Here is a 16887-nt window from a genome sequence, read left to right as displayed (position 1 = left end):
ACCCCGGAAGCGAAAAATTATACATTGAATTCAATGGAGAGAGAAAACGTATCTTTTGATCCCGTTTGAATTGTGCCACGAACTACACATATGATGTTTGTCAATCTTAAACAATCATTTCTGTGTCAAAAAAGTCACATTTTGTCGTAAAACTGTTGAAATATAAGACTATGAAAAAACGCGTAAATGTGTAGGGGGGGGTACAGTGGGTGGTCATTGAAGATGTGTTCTGATATATGTTCTTCACAGAAAATGAGCCAAGGCCATTGAGTGTGGGTTTGAAACAATTATTTATCATATCATTTTTCTTTAGCTAAATAATGAAAACGGGTCCCACAGGCCCGAACACCATACAAGGGTTAAATGCTATCCCCTAGTTCTTTGTAACAGGGGACTTGGTATGAATTATTTCACCCGTTTAAGACATGCTCTTTCGTTTCTGTGGAAATACTGCACACCCGAGCACAATGGACTTTCTGTTTATCTGTTTATCACATGGTTTTACATCATTCTGAGGAAGCCGGTACAGCCCGTTAAGCAGGTCACATTAGGACATGTCTTAATAGATGTGTTCAGTTGTGAGAACAGGGCATCAGGTGAGGAGAGTATCTGACAGTATATAAGGGACCTCACAACACCACATTTCATCAGACTTGAAGCTCCTGCTGGAAGTCAGAAGACCCTCACCCAACTCTGTTGATCTACACAACTTCACCAGGTGAGGACTAACAGACAAACACACATTTATAATAACAACTGTACTTTTCTGTGTAAAACTACAGCTGCTGGATTAGTGTCTGCAGGGACATACTGCATTTGTAGCCACAATACAATGTCAACGTTCAATACTTCTTAACAAAAGTTTAAATGAGTTTCTGAAGTCTGTGTTGTTTCTTCTCAACAGGTTGAAAACATGGCCTCAGATCTCATGAACGTTGCTGCCCTCGGAAGACCCTTCACCCTAGGGATGCTCTATGATGCCCGGAAAGATGAACTGGTCCCAGGTTAGACTTGACTTTGACTACTTTGATATTTAAAAAAACATTTCTAAAATATTTCTGCCTGTTGTGAAAATGTAAGTAGAGTATACCAACTGTGACAGTGACGTTAGTGTTATTTATTTTCTGTCACAAAACTTCCTAAAAGTCTCAGTACATAATATCCTCTAGACTTAACAAGTTATTGTGATGACAGTGTGTGGTTTTTAGAGGTGTTTCTATTGTCTCTATGTCGTGCAGTTTCCATTTGTATCTCAATATTTTATATTTCTTCACTGCTTTTGATGTTTGATTATATTCTCTGGACTTTAATTCACATTACTGTGCTTTTAACTATTGCCTCTGGACTATAGGGATAAAAACACCCTTTCTGTTTCACTAGCATTTTGTTCTGAAATGTTATTAATATAAAGGGTTGAGTTTTAAGATGGGCGTGGCCCCTGCCTCCAATACACATATCGTTGTTAGCGCGGTAACTTCAGGGTTAACTCTTCTAAATTGTATTTAATGTTATAGGAGTTGCAAGACAACGTTCTGTGTCACATATACACAGAAGACAATAAGGAGCATTTACAAGTATACAAGACAAATAACAAAATGTACATGGAGACAAAAAAAGAAAACAAAAAGTGTGTGTGTGTGTGTGTGTGTGTGTGTGTGTGTGTGTGTGTGTGTGTGTGTGTGTGTGTTTGTGTGTGCCCGGGGGATTAGACAAAAAGAGAGTAATAAATGACAAAATTATAATTGAATTGAAATGAATAACAATATAATAGTCATATATCCTAGGAAGGGGGGGGGGGCACATAAATAGTAGCATGCCCTTAAAGAAGTAGAAAGGGGTGGTGGGTGGAGTCGGACTGAGGATTATTAATTAAATGTATATGAATGGGTTCCAGATTGCATCAATATCATTGGTTTGTTTTTTATGTCGGCAGATCATTTTTCCATTGAAATGTATTCTATAAGCAGTTTTTTCCGAATTGTGATTTTGCTTTTGTCTCGTGATTTACAATTCATGATAGTTTTTTTTGCAATGATTAGGGCTATGGACAGAATTCTACCTGATGTAATGTTGATGTTCACATTGGAAATGTCTCCTAGTAAACAAAGGGATGGCAGAAGAGGGTTGTGGCAGTCCAGCAACAGAGAGAGGTTGTCAGTGATGTTATGGCAGAATTGCTTAACTGGGTGCATTCCCATGTGGCATGCATGTAGGTGTCTGTGGTGTTAAGTGAGCTGTGAGGACAGATGTCAGAATCTACAAAACCCGTTTTAAACATCATTTCCCCCGTGTAGTGCACTCTGTGAATAATCTTATATTGTATGAGGTGCATGTTGGTGTTGGTTGATATGGAGAAGAGGTTTCTGCAGGTTTGAGACCAGAAGTCGGCGTTCGGGGTGATCTGTAGATCTTTTTCACATTTATTTGAAGGGATGGACATTGTTAAGTCTGCAGAATAAATAAATAAATATATTTTTGAAATCAGTTTTTTTCTTGATTTGATTTTGAATATTTCTGAGGGGGGATAAGAGTTCAAAGTTTTGCTGTTAACTTTGGTTTGAAAGGATGATTTGAGTTGTAAATATTCTAAATATTGATGTTCCCTGATGCCGTACTTCTGGACCAAATCAGAACATGGAATTAACTTGTGTTCATGAAATATATGTTGAGGTGTGTGATGCCTTTGGCGATCCATGATTTGAAATGTAAAGGTTTTCTGTTTATTAGAAAGTCAGGATTGTTCCAGATGGGAATGTGTTCGGTGGTTGAAATTGTGTTAATTTTTTTTATTTGCACCAGGCTGTCAGAGTTGTGGCTATTGCAGGGTTTTTGAAGCATGGATGACTTATGATGGAGCGGCTTATGAACGGTAAATCTGTAATATGAATATCTTTGCATAATATTTGTTCAACGTTTAACCAGGAGGTGTCGGGATTAGTCCATTTGTAAATGTATTGTAGTTGCTGGGTAAGGAAGTAATGCAGAACGTTTGGTGCTTCAAAGCAACCTTGACTCTTGCATTTTTGAATAGTACATAGTTTGATTCTAGCTGTTTTGTTTTTCCAGTAACATTTTGAGATGGCAGTCTATAGATTTGAACCAAGTGGGTGGGGGTTTAATAGGGATCATAGAGAATAGGTAATTTATCATTGGGAGTATGGTCATTTTGACTGTTGCAATTCTACCTATAAGGGATATGGGAGATTCTTCCAACGTTGAAGGTTGTCTTCTATTGCTTTGAGAAGTGGGGTGAAGTTCAGATTTACTAACTCTGTTAGCCTGGGGGAAATGTCGATTCCTAAATAAGTGAAATTACCAGTACGCAGAGAAGATTGCGGTGTTTGGACTGCCATCACACATCTATTAGATGAGTGGAAGAAGGGTTCAGAAAAAAAAAAAGATTCAGAAAAGGTGTTTATGAGGCGGATGGTTTCAGGTAGTGAGGTTGAGGGATTTTGTAAATATAGTATAATGTCATCTGCATAAAGGCTAATCTGGTGGTGTGTATTATTTGTTTGTATTCCTGTGATGTTAATGTGTTGACATCTAGCTGCAGTAAGTGGTTCAATGAATATAGCAAATAGTGATGGAGAGAGTGGACATCCTTGGGAGAAAGCTCAGGGAGAGCAACAGAGGAGGGATCCCTCTCCCAGGAAGGACAGACGTGCAATAGATGCCGTGTGTAAATTGAAAAGATAATACATTTACAACATAGGTAGACCAAAGGTTTGGAAATGCATGTGTGTATAATAAGAAGATGAATCCACAAGGATATCTATCCAGGACTTATGATCCAGGACCACAGCCACGACTCAAGATCCAGGGCTCGCGATCCATGACACAGGACCGCAGCAACAGGATCATCCACGACTCCGGATCCCGGCGTATAAAGACACCAAAAAGAAAGAAATTTGGGGAAGCTGGGTTAATGGGAACATGAGAGTACACAGGTATAGACAGAGAGAAGGAAGAAGTAAGATGTCCCCCGACAAACTAAGCCTATATCAGCAAAACTAGGGGCTGAATCTAATCAGCCCTAACTATAAGCTTTATCAAAAAGGAAGGTCTTAAGCGCACTCTTAAAAACAGATAGGGTGTCTGCCGTCCGAACACAAACTGGAAGCTGATTCCACAAAAGTGGAGCTTGATAAGAAAAGGCTCTGGCTCCCATTGTACTTTTAGAGACTCTAGGAAGAACCAACAACCCTGCATTCTTGGAACGCAATGCCCTAGTAGGACAGTAGGGTATAATGAGTTCTTTAAGGTAAGATGGCGCCTGCCCATTAAGGGCTTTGTAGGCCGGAAGAAGAATTTTAAATTCTATCCTGTGTTCTATAGGGAGCCAGTGTAAGGCAGCCAGAACAGGAGTAATGTGGTCCCTTTTCCTAACTCTGGTTAGTACACGAGCTGCAGCATTTTGAATCAGCTGAAGCAACTTGACTGACTTCTTGGTACTCCCTGATAATAAGGAGTTACAATAATCCAGCCTTGAAGTAACAAATGCATGGACTAGTTTCTCTGCATCGTTTTGAGGCAAGATATGCCTGATTTTTTAATGTTACGTAGATGGAAGTAGGCGGTCCTTGAGATGGATTTTATGTGGGCGTTGAAGGATAAATCCTGATCAAATATAACACCAAGATTCCTTACAGTCTCACTGGAGGCCAAATTAATGCCATCCATAGTTAGTACATCTTTAGATAATTTGTTTCGTAGATTCTTTGGGCCAAGTACAATAACTTCAGTTTTGGTCGTTTTTAATATCAAAAAGTTTAAGGTCATCCACGTTTTTAAGTCCTTGAGGCAGTTTTGAATTTTATTTAGGTGATTGGTTTCATCAGGCTTGATTGATAAATATAGTTGAGTATCATCCGCATAACAATGAAAGTTTACAGAATGATTCCTTATAATATTGCCTAACGGAAAAATATATAAAGTGAACAAAATAGGTCCAAGCACTGAGCCCTGTGGCACTCCATGGCTAACTTTGGTTTGCGTGGAAGATTCATCGTTGACACGTACAAACTGAGAGCGTTCAGATCAACACACTCTCACTCCATAAATGTCCAGGAGCGACGCTTGGTCAGGGTCCCGAGGCGTGCAGTTGGGACGCTCCTAGGCTCCTTCCTCTTCATAAAGGGACGCAAATAGCTTTCAACTGATTGCAATGTATTCCCATCTGCGGCGGGATTTGACGCTCATGGAAGCACGGCATTCATTTGTGTCGGCTGCCCTTAAAGCCAATGTGAGCATCCATTCCCATTGGATAACAGAGAATTGTACACCAGGAAGTAAGTATTCTCCTTACCGTCAATTGATTTGACAGTGATATCTCCACTACTCATCAACTCAAAAACACCAGATTATCCTTGTTGATTAAACGACATTGATAGGTTTTGTGGACATGTTCTTGTGGCCCCAGCTGGTCGACACCTCTTTTAGCAGAAACAAAGGCTACATTAATGTATTAAATCAATGTTAATCCAGGTGGATGTGGAATTAACGGACGTGACGTTGTGTGATTGCGTTGCCAGGCAACAGCTTCGGTTCATGTTAATTTACAAACTCTTCAACTACAACCGTAGCTATATATTTAAAAACATGTTAGAAGTTCTACATACATCTTATAAAAGTATAATACATGTATAATATCAGTTAAAATAAGTGCTTAAACATAGTTAACATTGCTATGTTTAAGCACTTGTTTAAGCAGATCATGTAAGTGTATTTCAAGTGTACTATGTATTAATTTATTGAGCTGTACTTAAATCAGGTTTTAAAATTGTTTGACTGATAGAGATCATGCAATGTCATTATTTGTTTATTGATTGTTATGAACCTGCCTGAGGACCACAGATGGAAATGAGCTATCAGCTATAATCTGGCATATTGCATCTCTTCTCTTTGCTGAGATTAATGTTTTTTTATGCATGGTCCTTCTATAAATAAATACAAATACAAATACACCGTAGTTGTGTATACTATGATATGTCAATAAACCTTAGAAAATCTTGAAATCTTGAAAGGGATGTGCAAAATAGTCATTATATACAGTCTTTAATTAACTATTAGTAGAGAATAACGAGTAATGAATATACTTTATAGGGATTCTATTAATATCTAATAATAAAAATAATAAAAATGCAATAACGCGCTTTAACCACTAGGTGCCCGTTTCTATCAGCTGTGCACCGTTATGGTGTAAATACAGTCAATCTACCAATTGGATCAAATATAAAAGTCAGCTGAATTATTGTTGATACTGCAAAGAGGTGTATTGTGTGAAAAGAAATGTAAGATGTTGTTTAATTGCTGATATATTTAGGATCCACGTCACGTTTTCAGTTTGGCGGCATTTCATCCTGTTTGTCTCTACAAAGCCCTCATGTTTCTCATCAGGGCTCTATAAATATACAACTACGGCAGATATTTCATATTTAATGCAGCCGAACCGTGTATTACAATGTCGTTATGTGATGACTTTCAAAGAGAAAAGCAAGCACACTCGGAATAATGTATTCTTTTATTTTTTAAATATGTTTTTCGGATTTCACATTTTATAAACACCAAATCCCAGAGTGCTTTGCGGCTAAATCGAGCTGAGGATCTTGCCTCCGCCTGTTTCCGGTTTCGTATTTCGTAAGGATGTATTTTGTTGTACACACATTCCTTTACATTTCAATTTTAATTTACATTAAAGTATTTCGTGAGGCCTTCTAACATGTTTTTAAATATAACTACGGTTGTAGTTGAAGAGTTTGTAAATTAACATGAACCGAAGCTGTTGCCTGGCAACGCAATCACACAACGTCACGTCCGTTAATTCCACATCCACCTGGATTAACATCGATTTAATACATTAATGTAGCCTTTGTTTCTGCTAAAAGAGGTGTCGACCAGCTGGGGCAACAAGAAGATGTTCACAAAACCTATCAATGTTGTTTAATCAACAAGGATAATCTGGTGTTTTTGAGTTGATGAGTAGTGCAGATATCACTGTCAAATCAATTGACAGTAAGGAGAATACTTACTTCCTGGTGTACAATTCTCTGTTATCCAATGGGAATGGACGCTCACATTGCCTTTAAGGGCAGCCGACACAAACGAATGCCGTGCTTCCATGAGCGTCAAATCCCGCCGCAGATGGGAATACATTGCAATCAGTTGAAAGCTATTTGCGTCCCTTTATGAAGCTGAAGGAGCCTAGGAGCGTCCCAACTGCACGCCTCGGGACCCTGACCAAACGTCGCTCCTGGACGTTTGTGGAGTGAGAGTGTGTTGTTCAGATAGATAGGACCTAAACCAGCCAAAAGCAGTTCCCTGTATGCCAACTAAGTGCTCTAGTCTTTGCAATAGGATATCATGGTCGATAGTATCAAATGCAGCACTAAGATCGAGTAAGACAAGAATAGAGACAAGTCCCTTGTTTGAGGCTATTAGAATGTCATTTTTGACTTTAACCAGAGCTGTCTCTGTGCTATGATGTGTTCTAAAGCCAGACTGAAAATCTTCAAATAAATCATAGTTTCTTAAGTAATCACACAGCTGTTTTGCGACTGCTTTCTCAAGAATCTTTGAGAGGAACGGAAGATTAGAAATAGGTCTATAGTTGGCTAAAACCTCTGGATCGAGGTTGTGCTTTTTAAGAAGCGGTTTTATCACTGCTACTTTGAATGATTGTGGAACATAGCCTGATAATAAAGACATATTGATAATATTTAATAAAGAAGTGCTAATTAATGGAAAAACTTCTTTTAACAGCTTAGTTGGAATCAGGTCTAAGATACACGTTGATGGTTTAGAAGAGAGAATCATTGAATTTAATTGTTCAAGGTTTATGGCTGAAAAGCATTCTAGTTTACTATCTAGTGTAATATTAGAACTTACGTTTCCGGGAGCTGTTGATAACACTATACTGGTCAAAGGCAAGAGGTCATTGATTTTGTTTCTAAGAGTAACAATTTTATCGTTAAAAAAGCACATAAAATCATTCCTACTGAGTGCTATGGGAATAGAAGGCTCAGTCGAGCTGTGGCTCTCTGTCAGCCTAGCTACAGTGCTGAAAAGAAATCTTGCATTATTCCTATTCTCATCTATTAATGAAGAGTAGTAGGCTGCTCTCGCTTTACGCAGTGCTTTCTTATATTCATTGAGAGTAATATGCCAAATTAAACGAGATTCTTCAAGTTTAGTGGAACGCCATATCCTTTCAAGTTGTCTCGACTTTTGCTTTATTTTGCGGGTTTGGGCATTATGCCATGGAGCTAATCTATGTTGTTTTATTTTCTTCTTTTTCAAAGGAGCAACAGAGTCTAATTTTATTCGCAGCGCATCTGTAGCACTATCAACAACATGATCAATTTGGGGTGGTGTACATTTTGTATAAGTTTCCTCCCTTACATGCAGACATGCTATCGAGTTAAGTATTGGTGGAATCTCTTCCTTAAATTTGGCTATAGCACTAACAGATAGGTTTCTGCTGCAGGAGCTTTTGGCTAATGCTTTGTAGTCTAGTAACAGTACTTCAAAAGTTACTAAGAAATGGTCGGATGAAGCAGGATTATGCGGTTCGACTAATAGTTGCTCAATTTCAATACCATAAGTCAGAACAAGGTCGAGAGTGTGATTATAGCAGTGGGTTGGTTTATTTACACTCTGACAGAAACCAACAGAATCTAATATAGAGTTAAATGCAACAGTAAGGCTATTTTTATCATCGTCAACATGAATATTAAAGTCACCTACGATAATTACTTTATCTGTTTTAAGAACCAAAGCTGATAAAAACTCAGAGAATTCTGATAAGAATTCTGAATAAGGACCTGGTGCACGGTACACTGTAACAAATAAGATTGGCTGCAAAGTTTTCCAGGTCGGATGCGTAAGACTAAAAACGAGGCTTTCAAAGGAGGTATCATTTAATTTTTGTTTAGTATTGATAAGTAAACTTGAGTCAAAGATGGCTGCAACTCCACCTCCACGGCCTGTGCCTCGGGCAATATGAGTATTGATATGGCTGGGTGGAGTGGCCTCATTTATGCTGAAATATTCTTCATGTCTCAACCAAGTTTCAGTGAGAATGATGACCAATATTGCTTGATGACACCCCATAATAGGCGTAGATGTATTGAGGGCTGCATCGTTATCAAACATGTGAAATGTTGGGCCGTTTGGAGCATGTTCACTGGAGTTATGAGAAAACCGTGTTTTCGTGGCGAGCATTGTGTTTCTATGGTAACGGCATTTGACGAAATCTCAAAACTGACACGTAGATGTCCTGATGGTTAGGACAGATGTATCGATTGAGCACTTTTTGACCATTTTCATAGGAGTTACAGCGTTATCTTGATTCATGGCGAGTAATGTGTTGTCATGGCAACAGCGTTTTAGCGAATTTCACAATTGTCATATATACATGTTGAGGGCCGGACCATTAGCCTTCATCTGATGTCTGGTGCCATTTGGATGATTTTCCTAAGAGTTATGACAACATCGTGTTTTATGGTGAGGGATGCGTTGCCATGGAAACGGCTTATGGTGATATACACCTCCAAGAGGCTTTTTGGTTAACGTTAAAAACGGAAGTGGGCGTTGCTTGCGCTTCTTTTTTTACGCAATGTTCCAGAACCCATTTCAAACATCTATTTTCACCGATTCTGACGTGCGTCTAACATTTGGAGAGTTTGTATATATGTTCTGGGGGTCAAATTTGCGTTCAAAGTGGAAAAATGAAAATAATAAGAATAATCCTATCGTCGATATCAATAATGAATTGCGCCCACGGCACACAATTCACGTGTGTCCCCCATGTTGTGATGAGTGTTTCTGTCCTTTCGCCCGTCGCTTTCTCAATGTTTTTGTGTGTTTTGCAGGTTTGATTACAATAGGGTCCTCGCCGACCTCTATTCTCAGACCCTATTAATAAACCCACACTGTCTGAAGGTAGCCTGCGCCTGCTTGACGTGTTGAATTCTATATTATTGGCAGTGATATTGTAAACCCTTTCATTCACACATTTACAGTCTGAGAGGAGTTTTTTACTTGCTGGTCCTCCTGCATCTGTCAGTTTCAACTAACTATGAACTTTGTTAAGTCTGGATAATGTGTTTGAACTCATGGATGTAGGGTTAGGTTTTTACTTTTTGTCTATGGTTTACTTTCCCCTTGTGAAATATGACACTTTTGACAGTACCCTTATCCATGTTTGAGATTAGTTTGTGATTGTTGCTGCAAACTATTACAGTTTTTCAGGCGAGAAACTATTTCAGTTACCGATATGTGATGATTTTATCCCAAAAACATATTCAAAATATTTCAGAATGTACGTTGATGTTTGGAGCTGTGAGGAAAAAAAGAACACATCAGCAATGTTTTTGTAATGACTCACTGCCTGAACGTAGACACAGGTCCGAACTGCAAGTCTAACCATAGGGGGTTAAATAATAACTCATATTTACATTACAAGAGCCACCAATTTGGCGGTAGCTTTTAAGATAGGTAGCTAAGGTAAGCTAGCCAGCTAGGTAGATACTGTATATAGCTGACGTTAACTAACCTGATTGAACGATAGATAATGTTTGATAGTTAAAAAGCTAACGTGTGCTAGCTAAATAGCTAACGATGGTTAGCTAATCAGCCGACTGACAGGTTAAATGATTGGGACTCTGGTAAGTTTGTTTATCTAAATGTCAGCACTGTGGACCTTTTGTCTTCTGGCAGTGAGAGTTATTTTAAACTGTCCACATGAGCTTTAGTCAGCAGTCCGACCGGCCCACACATATTTCATGGACAAGATGCTGAATTATTTGTTTCTGTTTATTTAAAGAAAGTTTCGCCCTGCTTTATCAGGTAACTCATGCTTTCCAATTTCTTTAGGTTTCAAATTATGGGACGATAAAGTTCTACAAGCCAGCGTCACTGAGAGCTCTGAACACAGCACTAATTTTGAAGTCTCTGGATCTGATTCTACCGAATCCAAGTCCACTCTGATGGACATTGAAGCTTCTCTGAAGCTCAGTTTCCTGGGTGGACTGATAGAAGTTGGAGGATCTGCCAAATATCTGAATGATGAGAAGAAATTCAAGAATCAAAGCAGAGTGACCTGTCAGTACAAAGCTACCACCAACTTCAAGGAGTTGTCAGTGACCCAACTCAAAGCGATGAGCCCCCAACAAAGAGATCCCATCAAGAATGGCTTGGCGACTCATGTAGTCACAGGCATCCTATATGGGGCAAATGCCTTCTTCGTGTTTGACAGTGAGAAGTTAGAAGCCAGCAAGGTTCAGGACATCCAGGGCAGCATGCACGCTGTGATAAAGAAGATTCCCTCTTTAGATATTGAGGGGAAGGTTAAACTCCAGCTGAATGATGAAGAGAAAGCCCTGACTAACACATTCTCCTGCAAATTCTACGGAGACTTCATTCTCAAAAACAACCCAGCAACATTTAAAGATGCAGTGCAGACCTATGTAGAACTTCCACAGCTACTGGGAACAAATGGAGAGAATTCAGTCCCAGTGAAGGTCTGGCTGACGCCTCTGAAACTGTTGGAACCTGCAGCTATTGAGGTGAGGAAAGATATCAGCATCGAGTTAGTGAGGAAGGCGCAGGAAGCTCTGGAGGAGTTAAGGGAGACAAAAATGAGATGCAACGATTCTCTGGAAGACAAAGTGGTAGAGAGTTTCCCCGTGCTTCAAGAAGAGTTGAGCACTTTCCTCAAACTGTGTGGTTATTATAAAAAGAACATCCAGCAAGCCATGGCAGAGAAACTTCCCTCCATCCGTGAAGGAAAGGAAGAGGAGAGCACACTGGAAGAAGTCTTTGAAAACGGACCTGAGTCACCCTTCAACCATGAAAAACTAAACAAGTGGCTGAGTCACAAAGAGAGAGAAATCAACATCATCAAGTCCTGTGTCGACACCATGGAGGGAGTAAAGATCGTCCTGAACCAGAACGAGCTGGACAGAGAGGTCCTTGCTTCAGGTGTAGAGGATGTTCTGTGCTTTGTCTTCACCTCCATGATAAAGGGTGATATCTACCTTGATGAGATGGCTGACTTCTTGAAATCAACCAAGTTAGGAAGTACCCATGAAAACCCGTGGTACTACTCCGATGAAGTTCAGGACACAATGAGAGAAAAAGCCAAAATGTTCCAGGGTGCTTCCAAAGAGCTGAAGAACAACAGCAAATTCCATTTCCTCATAACGGCCCAAACCAATGAAAACTACAAAGGAGCAACCATCTACCACTACAGGAAAGGCCGGCTGGTCACTGAAGACTTTCAAAAGCCTTCTTCTGTGGAGACCATCACAGACAAGAGAGATCTGATCTGGTGTAAGTCAGGCTTTTTAGTCGAAAATGTGAATTTTCCAGCAGTTTGACCATCAAAGTTACTGATAAGATATTTTGTTATGTTTTCTCCATCAGATGCCTGTGATCTCAACCTGGACCCAAACACTGCCCACAACCGTCTCGCTCTGTCTGAGGGAAACAAAAAGGCAAAATATGGAGCATGGCAGTATTATCGTCCTCACTCAGAGAGGTTTGGAATATGCCCACAGGTGTTGTGCAAAGAGGAGTTATCTGGGTGCCATTACTGGGAGGTAGAGTTGAGTACCGGTACCAAGGAGTTTGTTTATGCTGCTGTTACATACAAGGAAGCTGACAGAAAAGGCAAAGATGTGAGCGAGTTCGGATATAATTCAGTATCCTGGTGTTTCGGCAATTGTTCGTCATCATCAGAAAACCTTCTTAAGGCATACCATGCCCAGCTGGTGTGGGATGTACCTTATCCTATTGATGGCTTCAGTAGAATCGGGGTGTATCTGGACTGGCCTGCTGGCACGTTGTCCTTCTACAGAGTCTCCTCTAACACACTGACTCACCTGTACACCTTTCGCACCACATTCACTAAGCCTCTTGTCCCAGGCCTCTTTGCTTATCATTATTCCAACTCTGCCTACCTGTGTCCAGTTGAATTCTAAATGATCTGGATTCATACAGCGCCCTTCCAGTCTGTACGACCCATCAAAGCGCTTTTACATTCACACACATTCACACCCATTCATAGAGGCAGAGGCTGTCATACACCTGCTCATAGCCTAACGTTCACACACATCTACACACAGTCGGCCATGCTCAGCATCGGCCAAAGTCTAAAATGGAAACCTAACATCCCATTATAACTTAAACTTGCTTCACAAAATCAAAAATGCATTCACACCCAGAGGGACGGGGAACACATTTTATTTTTGCTTTCTACAATTTAGCTTGTATGAGTATGTATTCTGGGGAGTGGTGTTCACTGTATTCTGGTTAGAGTTCCCATTCATTAACATTGTGTTCAGTTAGTGTCTGGTGTGAAGTGGGTAAACCTGTTGAACTCCTGAGAGGTCAACATTTCCCAACTCCTCCCACTAAGGCAATGATGAAGAACTCTTAGCTTCTTGGTCGCTCTAAAGTTTGAAATGGCAACCTAACATCCCATTCTGACTTTAACGTGCTCCACAGAATCAAACATCCATTCAAACCCAGAGGGACCAGAAACAATGAGGATATCAAAAAGTGACTTGTTTTCAGTGAATGTTGATTTCATCGTCTTCTCAAACTGTTTGAAGCCGATGCTTTACGAACAGTTGAACAATATTTCTTCATAGGAACTTTCTATGGTAGTAACATATACTCAAGCATTATATATCCGGCACTCGCTCTGTCAAAACTGATGTTGAAATACAACACATATAAACATAATGGGGAAATGGTTACTTATTTTGTTGAATTGATGTTCATTATTTTAGGACATAAGGTTCTTCAAGAGCCAATTGCTTTTGCTCTGTCTTTTTTTAATCAGTATTTTAAAGCGAGTTATATTTAGAGAATACAAGAGGAGTCTTTTCTCTCATGAAACCGGTGTGGGTGGGTTTTTCTGTTTAGGACAAGATTAGACATGTTTTATCAACATTAGAATGATGACATATGAAATCATAGTTTAAGTCAAAGACAAAGATTATCTGTTTTGTTAAATTTATCATTTTGATTATGTTGAGAATATCCTATCACTTATTTCAGCATCTGTTTATTTCCTTCTTTGTGCAGAACTCATAGCTCATGAAGAAAAATGCAGAACTTGTTTTGTTTGAGAGAATCACTGTTAACACCATTTAGTTGGAAATATTGCTGATGGTTATAAAGATGAAGCAACATCAGATTCCTGTAACACTTCAACATCTGGATATGTTCACTCTGTTCTTAAATAAAGAGACCTGACTTCACACTGAGGGCCACTTGTTGTTATTTATTGTATTCTGGAAAGAAGTGTCTCATCCACTATATTCTGACCAACGGGGTGAAATCCATAGTTTTCTAGTTAGTGACTTTATATCTATTGCATTCTGGTAAATTGTATATATTCATTGTAATCTGGTGAATGGTGGCTTACTTATTGTGTTCTGAGCATTACTGGTTAAACTGGTGAAAGTTACCTAAAGCATTGCATCTTGGTCGAGATGACCTGAATCATTTTCAGCTTTACGTTCAAACTTTTAATGTTAGAATAATAGTCAAAAGACTCGTTGTAACCCTGACCCTAGTTGGTCAAACTATGGTCCACAACAAGGCGGCCATCTTGAATTTGGTCAGATGTTCTACTTGGTGCTTTGTGCTGATGATCCATTACAGAGCACTTTACATTTCCACATTATATGCACCAGGTTCTTCTGGTAATAATTGATCTTGAAGATGATTTAAAGGTCTCAGAAATGTATTGATTAGATCTCGTTCAAATGAAGCTGGTGATGCCATATCAGCAATTCCTCTCTAACAGGAAGTGCAGAGACATCACACGATAATGTGGAGGAGCTCTAACATAAAGTGCATTACCTTTGGGGTGGTGAATGAGAGACATTCTGAAATATAATTGTCACATAATGAGGTCAGAGTAATCAAGGAAGTACAGCTCGGAAACTACTTTCCATATTTGACATCAATACAGATCAAATGTTGAGCAGCTTGTTTCCCGACGTTAAAAACAGAGATCCTTTTTCCAGCCATTCGTGCACGTGTGATGTTGTGCACGTTACTGTTTCCCCATTACATATATCAAGCTGTGTTGACCTGATCCTGGCCTGTTCTCACTGTTCTAACCAGTCATATGTTAAGAAAGTGTTTTATATTATGTTGTAGTTTTAATTATGTTGTTTTGTGAAATCTAAATTATTATCAAACTTCCAAGGTTTTTGGACTACAACACTTTCCCCATAAATACACAAGTTGCTACGAGGATGTTTAGGACAATATTCTTATTCTTGAAACCTTTTATACACAAATTTACGCATGTGACAGTGAATAATAAGTTCTGGGTATTTCATAATACACTTATTTCCTTATCAATAGGAACCCCCCCCCCTTCCTGTATTGCTTATCTAGACGCACCAGGCTTCTGTGGAAAAGGGTTTCCCATTTATTCCTTAGTCTCCGCAGCAGAAGGGAGCGGCTTCAGAGCGATAACTCAATCAATCAATCAATCAATCAATGTTTATTTATATAGCCCAATATCACAAATGTTACATTTGTCTCAGTGGACTTCACAGTTTGTACAGAATATCAGTATGACAATACGACACCCTCTGTCCTTAGACCCTCACATCGTACAAGGAAAAACTTCCAGAGAAAACCCACAGTTTAAAGGGAAAAATGGGAGAAACCTCAGGGAGAGCAACAGAGGAGGGATCCCTCTCCCAGGACGGACAGACGTGCAATAGATGCCGTGTGTAAATTGAAAAGATAATACATTTGCAACATAGGTAGTCCAAATGTTTGGAAATGCATGTGTGTAAAATAGGAAGATGAATCCACGAGGATATCCATCCAGGACTTATGATCCAGGACCACAGCCACGGCTCAAGATCCAGGACTCGCAATCCATGACACAGGACCGCAGGATCATCCATGACTCCGGATCCCGGCGTATATAGACACCAAAAAGAAAGAGATTTGGGGAAGCTGGGTTAATCGGAACATGAGAGTACACAGGTATAGACAGAGAGAAGGAAGAAGTAAGGTGTCCCCCGACAAACTAAGCCTATATCAGCAAAACTAGGGGCTGAATCTAATCAGCCCTAACTATAAGCTTTATCAAAAAGGAAGGTCTTAAGCGCACTCTTAAAAACGGATAGGGTGTCTGCCGCCCGAACACAAACTGGAAGCTGATTCCACAAAAGTGGAGCTTGATAAGAAAAGGCTCTGGCTCCCATTGTACTTTTAGAGACTCTAGGAACAACCAACAACCCTGCATTCTTGGAACGCAATGCCCTAGTAGGACAGTATGGTATAATGAGTTCTTTAAGGTAAGATGGCGCCTGCCCATTAAGGGCTTTGTAGGCGAGAAGAAGAATTTAAAATTCTATCCTGTGTTCTATAGGGAGCCAGTGTAAGGCAGCCAGAACAGGAGTAATGTGGTCCCTTTTCCTAACTCTGGTTAGTACACGAGCTGCAGCATTTTGAATCAACTGAAGCGACTTGACTGACTTCTTGGTACACCCTGATAATAAGGAGTTACAATAATCCAGCCTTGAAGAAACAAATGCATGGACTAGTTTCTCTGCATCGTTTTGAGGCAAGATATGCCTGATTTTTGCAATGTTACGTAGATGGAAGTAGGCGGTCCTTGAAATTGATTTTATGTGGGCGTTAAAGGATAAATCCTGATCAAATATAACACCAAGATTCCTTACAGTCTCACTGGAGGCCAAATTAATGCCATCCATAGTTAATATATCTTTAGATAATTTGTTTCGTAGATTCTTCGGGCCAAGTACAATAACTTCAGTTTTTGTCGTGTTTAACATCAAAAAATGTAAGGTCATCCACGTTTTTAAGTCCTTGAGGCAG

The 16887-nt window shown here is 39.6% G+C and overlaps 2 protein-coding genes across 2 annotated transcripts in view; one reads left to right on the top strand and one right to left on the bottom strand.

Moving 5' to 3' along the window:
* Positions 1-16887, bottom strand: part of LOC307024827 (transcription factor Atoh1-like) — a 65092-nt gene that overhangs the window by 32255 nt on the left and 15950 nt on the right. The window lies entirely within an intron of this gene.
* On the top strand, positions 236-14270 carry LOC307024822 (stonustoxin subunit beta-like). Its single transcript, XM_079659246.1, has 4 exons — positions 236-718; positions 905-1004; positions 10876-12333; positions 12427-14270. Exons 2-4 carry the CDS (start codon positions 914-916, stop codon positions 12981-12983), a joined length of 2106 nt encoding a protein of 701 aa, XP_079515372.1. The 5' UTR covers positions 236-718; positions 905-913; the 3' UTR covers positions 12984-14270.

The sequence above is a fragment of the Notothenia rossii genome (genome assembly GCF_949606895.1).
Source record: "Notothenia rossii genome assembly, chromosome: 11".
NCBI classification, from domain to species: Eukaryota; Metazoa; Chordata; class Actinopteri; order Perciformes; family Nototheniidae; genus Notothenia; species Notothenia rossii.
The sequence above is the reverse complement of the archived record's forward strand: the minus strand, read 5'-3'. Positions and strand labels throughout refer to the sequence as shown.